This window comes from Crocodylus porosus, unplaced genomic scaffold (genome assembly GCF_001723895.1).
Source record: "Crocodylus porosus isolate Cpor-Errol unplaced genomic scaffold, CroPor_comp1, whole genome shotgun sequence".
Classification (NCBI taxonomy): Eukaryota; Metazoa; Chordata; order Crocodylia; family Crocodylidae; genus Crocodylus; species Crocodylus porosus.
Window position 1 is genome coordinate 61708343 of NW_017728886.1, and position 13375 is coordinate 61721717.

Below are 13375 nucleotides of genomic sequence, written 5' to 3' on the forward strand. Positions count from 1 at the left end.
GCCTGTAAGTATGGTGCTGGTTCTTCCTCTCCATGCGTCACCTTGCACTTGTCAGTGTTGAATCCCATCCTATTCTCGTCCACCCACCCCTGTAACCTGTCCAGGTCTGATTGTAGCCTGTTGCATCCTTCCTTCTAACATGCCCACATCCCCCCACATCTTAGTGTCATCAGTACATTTGAACAGGGTGCTTTTTACCCCCTCGCCCAAGTCACTGATGAAGACGTTGAACAGTGCGGGCCTGAGGACCGAGCCCTGCAGAACCCCACTGCCCACATCCCTACAGGTCAAAAATGACCCATCCACTACCACTCTCTGGGTGCAGCCCTCCATCCAGTTGGTGACCCATTTGACTGTGTAGGTGTTGACACCACAGCCCCCCAGTTTCTTAATGGGAACAGGGTGAGAGGCAGTGTCGAAGGCCTTCCAAAAGTCCAGAAAGATTATGTCCATGGCTACCCCTGCATCTAAGGATTTGGTGACCTGGTCGTAGAAGGCCACCAGGTTGGTCTGACAGGACTTACCTCTAATGAACCCGTGTTGGTTGCCCCTAGGCATAATCTCCCCTGCTCGTCCCTCGTGGACATGTGCCAGAATAATTCTCTCAAAAAGCTTACCCAGGATCAAGGTAAGACTACTGGCCTATAGTTTCTTCTTGGACACCTGGCTCCCCTCCCCTCCAGGACCTCAGTGCTTCCCCGACTATTCTCTGTAGCTCACTGAAGTCCACCCTCCTGAAATCTAGGGCTGCTGCCTTGCTGTAGGCCTTTGCCACCTTGCGCTGGATGGTGAATTCCAGCAGGCGATGATCACTGTCACCCAGGTGGTTGAGCACCCGCAGCCCCCTCACCAGGTCATCACCCGTGGCCAGCACCAGGTCCAACAAGGCGTCTCCCTTGGTGAGGCTGTGCACCTCCTGGGTTAGATGCAGGTCCTGCATTTGGGCTAGGAACCTATGTGAGCGGTCAGACATGGCTGACTGTTCTTCCTAGCAGATGTCTGGAAAGTTCAGGTCACTCATGATGACCACATCCTTTGACCTAACTACCTTTGTGAGCTGACTTAAGAATTCCTGGTCTAGGTCTTCCCTTGGTTGGGTGGTCTGCAGTAGAACCCCACTGTTAAGTCTCTTTCCCCTCGACTGCCTTGTATTCTAAACCAGAGCACTTCCGTATGCCCCTCCTCTGACTCTGTGCTACCTGATGAGGATGTGTATTCCTCCTTAATGTAGAGCGCCACACCCCCCACCTTTTCTCCCTGTCCTGTCCCTCCTGTACAGCCTATAACCCTTGATATTCTCCACCCAGTCATGCATTGGGTTCCACCATGTTTCAGTGAGCCCCACTATGTCTGGATTAGTGTCAGCTAGCCGGAGGATAAGTTCTTTCCCATACTACTGCTTCTTTCCCATACTATAAATATATAGTAGGGGTCAGCAACTTAGCAAGCCAGATCTGTGGGCTGTAAGCAATGACATCTGGCCTGCAAAGCTGGTGGCAATTAGGCAATAGGAGCAGTGGCGATGTGTAGGGGGTGCATAGGGATGCACATGCACCCCCTGAGAATGCTGGTGCAAGCCCTGTCAAGCCATGCTCCCTGTGTAGGTGACAGGTGGGGGGGCAGGTAGAAGCGCCAGTGCCCCCCCTGGCCAGCAGCTGGGGAGTGGGGCCACTAGCAAAAGTAGCAATGCAGCAGTGCTCTCCCCCTGCCCCCCAAGAGCATTGGCCACTCTTCGGTGAGTGAGATTGGCCATGGGGGGACCTACCTCCCCAGTCAGTGTGATCGGCTATGGGGGACCCCCCTCCCTGTCACTGACTGGTGTCGGGAGGGGCATGTGCCCCCACCCCACCCCCCCAGTCAAGAGGCATCAAGTCCCCATAAATAGGAGAGTGGCTGCTGAAATAGAGAGCCTGCTGGGTAGGAAGCATGGGGAATAGCCATTGATCTTCAAAGCGAACTACACTAATTTGACCTGCCACTATGAGAAGGTTGCCAACCCCTGGTTAAAGCATCAACCTTAAAACCTTTCTCCCATAAAATATAATATTTAGAGTTATAGCCGGAACTACTCTACCCACTCCTGACAGCAGAAAATAGCCAGAATATTTACAGCATTGTCAAGACTTGTGACATGTGTTGCAAATTTGACTTGAGCTGGAAGCAATCTCATGAAGATGCTAGAAATTTCATCCTTCTCATTAAAATCCAGTCGTGCCAGAGTAGGGGTTCAGTGGCATGCTCCCCCACCTTTCAGACCACAGTGCAGAAACAGCAATTAGGGACTTCATTTTTTTAAGTCCCCAAAATAGGGAATTATCCCTCCTTTTGCAGGTAACACTCATAGAATCATGGAGAAGTAGGGTTGGAGGTGACCTCTGTAAGCCATCTAGTCTAACCCCCTGCCTAAGGCAGAATCATCCCTATCCAAACCTTCCTTTACAAATCCATAATCTTACCTCGTAGCAAAACTATAATTAATCCTGACAAAACACAAGACACAACACCCTAACCTGCCACAGGTAAAGAAGGGGAATCACAGCCAACTTTCTGCTTCTGTAAAGATTAATATATGCTCCAGAGATCCCAAGGTAGAGGACCATGCCCCCCATTACAGAGGAAGGCGGAAACCTACACATTTCGTACAAATCTGACTATGGGGTAAAACTCTTTCCACAAATATAGTGATCAATCTAGCCAGGAACCTCAAGCTTTGCATCGTAGCAGGAGCACTGGCAGACCCCAGTCTAGTCAGCCACACTCAGCTGGGGTTTGTAGCAGCAGCGACAGGCACAATTCCCCTCCCTGCTTGGTCCACCCATGTGTTCCCTGCCAAATCTGGAAGTAGGTGAAACTTCCACTGTTCCTGATTAAGCCCAGCTCTCAGCAGCCTTGGTTGCAGCAGTGCCACAGCAATGGCAATGGATGGGTCTCCCCTTTCTGCACCCAGAGTCATAAGTAGAGAGGGTGAGGGGAGGAATGGGAGGGAAGGGGAATGGCGGTGCCATTGAGCATGGTGAGGAAAGTTGGTTGTGCCAAAAGCAGAAGGTGGGGTGGGGTTTCTTACTTGAGGCAGGGACAAAAAACTCCCTGGCTACTGTTCCCGTGTATGGTCTGCATGCTGTGGTGGGAGTGGGGATGCTAAGAGCAGCAGAGTATGGCCACCTCTGCAGTGCCAGTCACACCACTGTGTGCCTGGGGGAAGCCCCCTCTGCCAAGACAAATACTAGCCAGGTTTTTTTAGCTTCTCCATCCACACAGTCTTTTTCCCTCACTCTTGCTGCTCCTGTTGAACAGATCTTATGCAGTGGGTTATGCTCTGTTCTGCATCAAGAAATATTTAAGGACAACCCCCCTTTACCTGTTGAAGGAAACACTTTTAGTTTTGATAAATAATGGTAAAATTGATCATTCCAATTATTTATATGTAGCCAACAGATGAAAGTTCAGTATTTATTAGTAGTAAGTTTGCAGGGCTTGCATTGTTATTTGGGCAAACAAACAGGCAAAACCTCCTATGTACAGTACTCAATGTATTCAAAGATTTGTTTCATCTCAAATTAATTAGCAAATTTTCTGAAAATTTGTATTTTAAAATGTGCTCCTATCATTTTGTCATGCTTAAGCTGGACTCTGCCAGCTCTGCCCAGCAACAGATGCCGCCAAGCACTCTCCTCATAATCTGGAAAGCCCCTATTTGGCTTGCTACATGGCCCTGGCCATGTGCTATGGAAACCCCGTCCCCTGTGGAAAAAAACCCCGCAAACATTTTGGAGGGAAAATGTGACCAATCGGGGACTTGAAATTGGGCTTGTCATCTGGCCTATAAAAGTTAGGGTTGAGCTTCCGCCGAAGAAGAAGCACCGAGAACCCAGAGCAAACACCACTCAGTGGAGAGAAGCCAGAGCTTCCACCGCTCAGTGGGTAGGCCTGGCCAGCTTCCCACGGCTTCTCCTGCCTCCGGAGCCATAAGCAATCATTTGTGCACTCAATCGTACCAGTTTGTTCATTCTCGTTCTCAATCTCGTTTTGTTTTTTGTTATCTCGGATCCATCATTTTGTTGTTTTTCATTCGTTCGTCCCTTATCCGAACCGGGACAGAACGCGCAGCCACATCAACACTGGTGGTGCATAAGTTGTCGTTCTCAGATCCATCGTTTTGTTTTTTTGTTCATCTGTCCCTTATTCGAGCCAGGACGGATCCAAGTGTAACTGCCTGCACAGCCACATCTACACCAGTGGTGCGTAAGTAAGAGATTAAATAAAAATTGTTCTGGAACCATTACAAGTCTACCTCTCCCTCTCGCAAACTAACATCAGGGGATAGAACCCACCGGGGCGTCGCAACCTGGCTTGCGCCCTGCACACATTCAAAGAGGTTGTTATGTCCTCCTTATATAAAAGTGTTTGAATCCATACCTTAAGTGCAACTCTCAACTCACCTTTAGATAGTCATAGATACGTCTTACATAAAATTGCAGAATGGAAGCGCATAATAAAAATGGAAACAGGAAAATTCAGTTTAGTTTAATAATGAGATAGCAGGAGATTTGTTGAGACATATAAATATCCTTCAGAAAACAAAGATTCGACCCACCTGAAAGCAACAAACTATAAGATAGATATGAAAAATAACATGGAAATCCAAGTACCAAATATATAGAAATAGAAGTATATCCAATGGGAATCCTGCAAGAAAAATCACTTGGTTCACTGGCCCTCCAGAAAAAATAAGTGATCAATTGAGAATAAGGACACCACAGAAAGTAATCCTTTTCTTTTGTTGCTTCCATCACCGCTATAGAGAATGTTGAGGAGATAATAAAAGTGAGGTACCATCAAAAAGGTGCTGTCAAAAGTAGAGTTTCTGGAACAAACTGATTAAATGGCAGTAGTCACCAGTAATAAAAGCATGTGCTGATAAGAGTTTCTGAAGGAACTTAAGAGTTTAATGATTGAGTTGCTAGCCAAAAAACAAAAGAAATCTCATGAAAAAAAATCAGCAAATATTTACTTAAAAGATTCCAATAAAGCCTTTCTTCAGTACTGGGTGAAATTATTGAAAAAACAAATCTAAGACAACTCAGATTATCATGATGTGAAAAGTGCAAGCCAATAAAGCATCTTTCAATGACATCTGCTTCTCCAAGCAACAAATAGTTGATAATGGAAAAATGGCCAATATAGTTTATTAAGACTTTCATAAAAATTCTGACAAATATTAGTCACAATATACCATTCAGCTGTAAGATAAAAGGGTGCATCTACACAAGATGTTTACTGTGGAGTTGACTAATTAGCTCCACAGTCAAGTCTCAGCATGTGCATGTGCAGCCCTATTAGTCCACAGTAAACTAATTAACTCTACATAGGTTAGTACTTGTAAACAGAAGTACTATTCTATGGCAGTGTTCTCTAGTGTCCAGCAACACACATGTAGATGCTGATGGGGCTAACTGGGGCATGAGAGTGCTCCAGTGCAGGGACTTCCTGCCGGCTAGCCCTGAACTAGAGCACTCTTGCGCCCCAGCCAGCCCTTCTGCACCATGTTGACCTGGGTCAAAGCAACCCTGGACTGGCATGCTGACCCCCGCAAGCCCGCTGCCAGCCGTGGCTACTCTGACCTGGTTTAATGTGTTGTGGTCCCAGGTGCATGTATAAACGCAGCACTCGGGACAATAAACTCCAGGGCAGTATGCACTGGAGTTTGTGTCGCATTAATTGCACATGTAGATGCATGCAGAATGTATTAAAACAGGCTGAGGCCAAAGAAAAGAACAAGGATGAATAATGAATGTTCATTTTGAAAAAGATCATACAGAAATGCCCCAGAGATAAACTAACAATTGCTGAATGCACTGATTAATTATTTGGAAGGGAGATGAAGAATGAGGTGGCAATATCTGCTTAAAAGACAAAATTATTTTTTAGTCAACGCTAGAGAAAAATAGAGGAAGATCATAGAAAATACACACAACATGGCAACAAATGAGATTCTGTTTTGACAAAAGGGAAATAAAGCATTTTGTGCTAGATCTTAAATTAACCATACCTCTAAGTTTACATTTTTGGTTGTCATAGATACAGTCAGTGAAAATATTTTCTATATGTACAGCAATTATCAAACATATAAAATGTTTTAGGATGTGTATAGAATAAGAAGATATTTTAAACATTATATTATCAATCATGCAACTGGAATACTGTGTTAAATTCTTAAGAGACAGAAAAACTAGAGCTAGACCCAAGCAAAGTATATATCAAGCACCAGAGACTTTCAGATGAGAGACAGAGAGAAGTTATGACCAAGTTCCATAAAATTGTAACTCGTATAGAGAAATCAATTGTCCCTTCTCATAAACCAGGAACAAAGGGGATAACCAACACTATCAAACAGCAAAGGCAACAAACTTGAGAGTAACAGAAAAATACTTCACATAGAGCCTGAACCACACACACAACTCAGTGAAACAAGAGCTTTACAAAATTTCAAAAGTATTACACAATTTTGTGGCTGTTCTCTTTCATCTTTCTCTAAAGCATCTGGCACTGGCCACTGGACACTGAACTAGTTTCAGTTAATTCACCCAGTATTTGCATTTCTACACCCTTAAGCCAAATAATACTTCCCTTGAAAATGTTTGGTCGCTATTTGTGCACTATTTCCATGTACCAGCATACCCCAGTCCTTTCTTCTTAGATCTTGGGACCTGGGTATATTTTTAGACATAGTTTATATTTAATGGTACAGTACAAAACCATTTTACTTGTCAGCGTAAAAGTTCTGAAGCTAAGCAGCTTTGTAATTAAGAACCCTTAAAATTGCTTTCCATAATTTATTCATGGTATCAATTACAAGACTCCCACTAGAGGAAGTCAAACTAATTATGTTTAAAAAAAATTAAAATTAGTTTCTTGTGTTCAATTAAAATAAGTCGGAGACTCTGCAGGGCACTCAATGCAGACAAGCAGTAAAAAAAAAGAAAAAGAGGGATGGCGAACTCCAGGAGCTATCTGAAGAATGCTCAATTCAATTAAAAAATGTTTTTACTGAATCCATGTCTTTGTCATTTTAGTCTTCATGAGAGCTCCCTACCTCCCAGCACCCAAGTAGCATAAAGGATATAGTGTTTTCATTGTAAGAAATCTGCACTTAAAAAAAAAAAATCAGGGAAATCCAATGACATAATTTCATTTAAGAATTTTGGCTCAGAGCCTGAGATGCCATGTATTGCCTTTGCTTTTCAGTGATCGTATATGCTTGCTTCCACCATAGGAAGTGTATCTACCATCCCATTCTATAGTGATCCTTAGTGGATGCTGCTGGCAGCCAGTGCATCATTCAGAGTAGCTTTCAAGTTTATTTTCTGTTATTGGACTAGAGGATAGGAGTCAATACAATGAATAGCTGGAAAATGTGGGTTGAAAACACCACACCATTTGGGTCAGAGGTTTCTGTGTAGATATTAGTTGACTTAGACACAACATTTAAATAAGAGCACAGGTTAATTTTGCACTAAAGCAAGGTGCCTAGAGTAGCCAGCTGAAATCTTCTTACCCTATAATTATCCATTAATATAGCTAACCATGGCTTTATTGTTTTCATTACATCTTCAAGCAAATGCTTCTCAACTGTAGACCCATCATGGAAGGTAAGATTACCCACATGGATAGATTTCCTTACTTCTGGGAGCAATAAAGACTCTCCAAAATATTCCTGGTCATCAGGCCACTGTAGCAAAGAAGTTTAGGTAGGAAAAATTGTACTGAACAAAAGAAAATGTTATGCATCCATTTCTTAAGTCACAATTAAGTTATGAGATGGTGGTGTGATTATGGAATGGAGAATTAGCAAGCAGTTAGGAGATTCTAAACTCAGTATTAGCTTTAGATCTCTGATTTAAAATGTCAAGTCTTCATCTTGTGCTGTTGTATATGCAAGCCTACATACTGTGATAATAAGTTTTGAAATATTCCAAACTACCTGAAAGATAGAAGTAACTTAATTTTAAAAAAAAAGAAAACCAAACCTCTTTTTCATGGGCTTCAATGAAAAGCTATTAAACACAATACACATACATGATAAAACATACATAATCCAAAACTCAGTGCCTGAAGACATGCTAGGAGGCTGCTCCAATGTGCTGTAATTACAATGTCTGTAATTACAGATTAATCAAGTGTGCTGGAGGGTGATAATTACCATGCTCCAGCAACCTCCTGTGTCTCATGTATTGCCATCCCTGTGCTTCAAAATGGTGGTGGAGGTGCTTGAATTAAAGTTTGTCAAGTGCCCCTGCTACCATTTTGAAGTGGGAGCACACTGATACATAAGACTCAGCAGCAGTTTAGTTAGAGCAGTTCTCCAATTAAAGCGTCCCTCATCCACTCCTGGAGCTCATATAAAAGTGCCTATTATGCCCCAAATTCATTATTTCCATATAAAAAAAGCTTTCACATACAAGCATCTGATACTGTACCACAAATAGTATATACAAGAAAGAATTGTTTAGGTTGTAGTTTTCTCCTTTTTGAAAGCTCCAGTCAGAGTACCAATTGCTCCCTGCCATCTCCTGAGAGCTGCTCTAAGTAAAATGCTGGAGCACGTGTATAGTAAGGCTGTGAAGCTTCAGTAGCTGATTTAATCTCAAGGAGATTCAGCCCAGTTTGGGGACCGAATCTCCAAACCTGAATCAAATTGGGAGATCAATTAAACACTGAACAGATTTGAAACATCCAAATCAATTTGGAAAAGCTTCGGAAAATAATTGGCCACTTCAGAGATTCGGCCATAGATTAAACAAGCAGGTGACACAGCTGCTCCAGATGGTAAGCTTGTTGGTGAGCCCCTCCAGTGGCTCATCCCACTGAGGGAGAGACAGGTACAGCCAGAGGGGCCATGGGAGAACTGCAGCTGCCCAGCTGTGCCTGCTTCTCTCTAGCCAGTCCACATCATCAAATCTCTCCAAATCAGCACCAAATTTTCCAAAGCCAATTCAGCCGAATCAATTCAGGACAGTGATCCGAATCTCTGGATAGAATCACTGTCCTCTGAATCAGCCAAATCTGAATCGAATACTTCCCTATTCGCACAGGCCTAGTGTATACCTATAGTACAACATGTATAGGCATGGGCAACTGGTTCCTCCCGAGTCTTGAGGGGAACCAGATTGCTGACAGGGGTCCCCCAGCAGCTGATCGCCGAGCCCAGAACCACCAGCAGTAAAACCAGAAATGCACTTCTGTTGGCACTTCCGGTTTCGTGACTGGCACTTCCAGGGGGTGCACGGCCAGTCTCAGGGGGTGTACGTGCACCTGCATGTGCTCCATGCATGTTGCCAATGTGTATAGGCAGAGTTAAGCATGCACTTACCTGCTTGGGTAAATTTAAGCTTCATACCTTTCCTACATTCAGACAATTTCCTACTCCTGACATAAAGACCCAAACATCTGCTTAAGTTAAACTGTGCATTTTTTAATACTGTTTTCAGAATTATAATGAAAGCTTAGCTGGCATTGTAGCATGTTAAAGAAGTTACTACAACCTGTAACTGTAGGACAGAACTGTAGTTCTGACTGTAGGACAGAACACCTTTTGCATCACCATTAAATTAGAATTTCAGATATTTGAAGGGAGAACCATGGAAAGCAAGATTAACACATACATTTGAAGTACAAAACGGAAAACAAAAATTGTGTGTCCTTTAAGCTTGATTTTCATACCAGTTTCTTTAAAAAGTTTAAAGTCATCTCTTGTTCCACATATTAGTATAAAATCCATTTACATTTCTTATTCCAAAAATCACAGTAAGAGAACAGAGTTCTTTTTAATCATTTTCCAAAAGTATTCTCCCATGCTTCATTATGAAATAAAATTAAACTAAATAGCTTTACACTCTATCCTTTTGCTTATGTGTACTGTAAGGAGGAATCGAAGATTAGCTACAATAAATACTAATGCATTTTTATTGTAGTGTATGGACTTTTCAGACTGGAATATAGGCTACACCTGAAGACCATTCAGAAATCAGTATGGATAAGTATATTCTGCCCTCTCTCAGTGTGGTTTTATAAGTCAGTTTTTTGTCCTCAACAGACTGCACTGCCTTCCAGATGGACTCTGCATACAATTCAAAGCTTTTTCTTTGTAATGTAAAGCTAATTACTCCTTAACCACCTCTGTCAGTTAGAACCCACAAACCAACAGTCCTTGATTTGTATGCCTGAAGTCAGGATGTTCTTAAACCAGCCTTCTGATTTGAAATTTGCGTCCCACCATGGTTCCACAGATTGAATGTGATGCTCTTTAGCATAAATGTAGCAAAACCCTTCCAGTCACTAACAGATTTTTAAAAAGCATCTAAATGAAATCCCATTCATTTCAAAATGCCTTTAAAATCTGGTCTATTACTTTTCCTGAGGTGGTAGTTTAATGGGGACGGATTTTCAGGTATGTCTACAACTGCACATTGCAACGCAGTAAAAAAATACCTGAGCCTGCTTTCTGCATACCAGAAATGGAGAACTTTATGGGCTAATGGAGAGGTCATCAACCTAAGATCCACAGAGCCACTGGATCTGACTCAGAACCAGAGGGCTTTGGTGGTGTTCAGTAGTAGGACACTTCACCCACACTGTGCCACAGCCAAGTAGTGAGGAAAAACAGTATAGCCTGCTGTGGCTATACAGTTTCCTATAGTTGAGCTACTTTGGGTGCCTCTACAGTGCACTATAGTCTGTGAAATCAAAGTCTGCTGAAACTGAAACCAGTTAAAAATAGACACCTTTCTCAAACCTTAGATTTTACCACCTACCTCAGCAATGGAAATATCAATGCAAAAAGTTATTGAAAAGGTTCATAGAGACTTTAAAGAACAATAAGGATAAAGAGCTCTGGCCCCACTTCAACAGAAAATAATTATTTATTATTTTACTCCCAAGAGCGCTAGCCATGGAGCTAGACATGGTACTAACATGGCAAAACCAGAGTCTCTTGGGCTATATTTTAAAAGCTACATTGGTATCCTCATATTAGCTCAGCTGTATCCTATAATGGTAAATCATTAGAAGCGTCTCATTCAAAGTCATTCTAATGTAATTTATTCAATTACAGAACAGTTCACCAGTAATTTCTGATTTTTTTGACCTACCTAAGACCTTACTACAGAAGCAGAATGATTTTCAACTTTGAACTTGACTTATGAAACGATATGAAATATATTCTTTGAAGTCTACTACTTTGTCATTTAATGTTTATATTTTTGGTCAGGAGGCTTAGTAAGGAGAAATATACCATAGATCTGTTAGGCACATTAAATCTGTTATGAAATTGTTCATATCTTCATTTTGGCTCCCTCAGCCGTTTTAATGCTTACTAATTTTTAAAAATCCAAGTTGATTTTTTTTTTTTTTTGGCAGTCATAAAGACAGATTCAGAACTGATTTACAATATCTGGGTCACTCACCCATACTAAGATGATAAACTAGGTCACTTCAGATGGCAATAGGCTCAAAAATACATTAATAAGACTATATTAACGACTATCAAATTTCTGGTATAAACAAACATATTGCTACTCCTAATGTGATTATAGCATCTTCTTGTACAAATTCAGCAGGTAGAACGTAGAACGATAGAGAAGCCAAAAATCTTCCATTACTTTATTTCCATGGAGACAGATTTATGAACCAGACACTCAGCTTGTGTAAATCAGCTTCATGGCCCAATGACATTTTATTACAGGGTTACAAAAGTTATCTTTAAAGATTTATTTATTTATTTACTTGACACCTTGTTAGTGTCAACATATTATTTTATTAGAATAAAATGCTTATGGATTGTGATCCTAATTGGCATTAAGGACCTCACATGACCCAGTCTTTATAGCCAGGTAATATAATCCTGGCCCCATGAAAATCAGTGGCAGAACACCCATTGACTTCAGTGGGAAAATGATTTTACCCTTGAACTAATCCCTGCAAAGATACTAGTTGATTGGGTTGAAGGGTACATCCAGACCTTACAAGTTGTGAGGCAACCTTATCCTCCACATCTTCTCATGTTATTCAAATACTTTTTCTTTGTGAGGATTGAACAGTTTTACATTGAGTACATTTTCAGCGATGTTGACAGCAAAAGCAGGCACAATTGGATTACACTGCGCATATTTCCCTTCAACCAGTGGTTCTCAGCCTTTTTTAGACTTAAGGTACCCCTCATTACTTTTCTGAACTTAGAAGCATCTCATTTCAAAAACTGATTTCATTCATTTTAGACTACAGAAAAATAATAGAATTCTTCTGTTGCAAAATACTCAGAAAGATTGTTCCAGCCAAAGTGTTGTTGACCCTACGCATTCCTGTTTTAAGTCTCTGAGAGTATCTTATAAAACATTTAGTTGTTTGCATGCCTAACAGTGTTAATATGACACAGCAGCCTTAAAAGGATCTCAAACCACCCTGGTTGAGAATCACTGCCCTAAACTGATCTTCTTTCATGATCTGTTACATATATTAAGTAAAGGTAGTCAATTATGAAAGATTCTGCATAGCAGTACAGGAAACTTCCTTTAGTGTTTGGAATTGGCATCTTCCAAACAAAGGAGGGTAAAAATGTAAACCTCTAGTAAATACCCAATTAGGTACCTAAGGTTACTTAATATTTAAATAGAAGTGACCTTGTTTCAGAAGCATATAGCAACCCTTCCTACTAAAGTAAATAGAAACTACAAGTGTCCATCACCTTTGAAAATGCCAGGGCAGTTATATGCTTAAATACAGATGTTATGTGCTTAACTCTCTTAAGAACTTACCATCCCCTTCCCCTCCCCACCCCCAAAACACTCCCCAATTACTACAGTATAGATTGCTTAGATTTTTAGGGTCATAAGGGACCTTGGGAGATCATTGAGTCTGACCCCCTGCCCTGGGCAGGAAAGAGCACTGGGGTCAGATGACCCCAGCCAGGTGCTTGTCCAGTCTCCTCCTAAAGACCTTCACGGTAGGGAGGTCCACTTCCCTTGGAAGCCCATTTCAGATTCTGGTAACCTTACCATAAAGTTCTTCCAGACGATCTCCACCCCAGAGTGCTGAGGAAATGAGCAGAGGTCGTTGCAGGACCTCTGGCATGACTTTACGAGCACTCGTAGTGGTCTGGTGTGGTGGCAGAGGACTGGAAAAGGGCCAATGTTCCCATCTTCAAAAAGGGGAGGAAGGAGGACCTGGGAAACGATAGGCCAGTTAGTCTTATCTCCATCCTGGGCAAGCTTTTTGAGAGAATTATCCTGGCGCATGTCCACGAGGGGCCAGCAGGGGAGATTATGCTTAGGGGCAACCAACACAGGTTCATTAGAGGCAGGTCCTGTCAGACCAACCTGGT

At 42.1% G+C, this 13375-nt stretch overlaps 1 protein-coding gene across 1 annotated transcript in view; it reads right to left on the reverse strand.

The window, feature by feature from the left end:
• CPVL (carboxypeptidase, vitellogenic like) overlaps positions 1-13375 on the reverse strand; it is an 82263-nt gene that overhangs the window by 35301 nt on the left and 33587 nt on the right. The window contains 3 exon segments of the mRNA XM_019535384.1: positions 7556-7728; positions 9507-9589; positions 12429-12445. Coding sequence (XP_019390929.1) covers positions 7556-7728; positions 9507-9589; positions 12429-12445 — 273 coding nt within the window.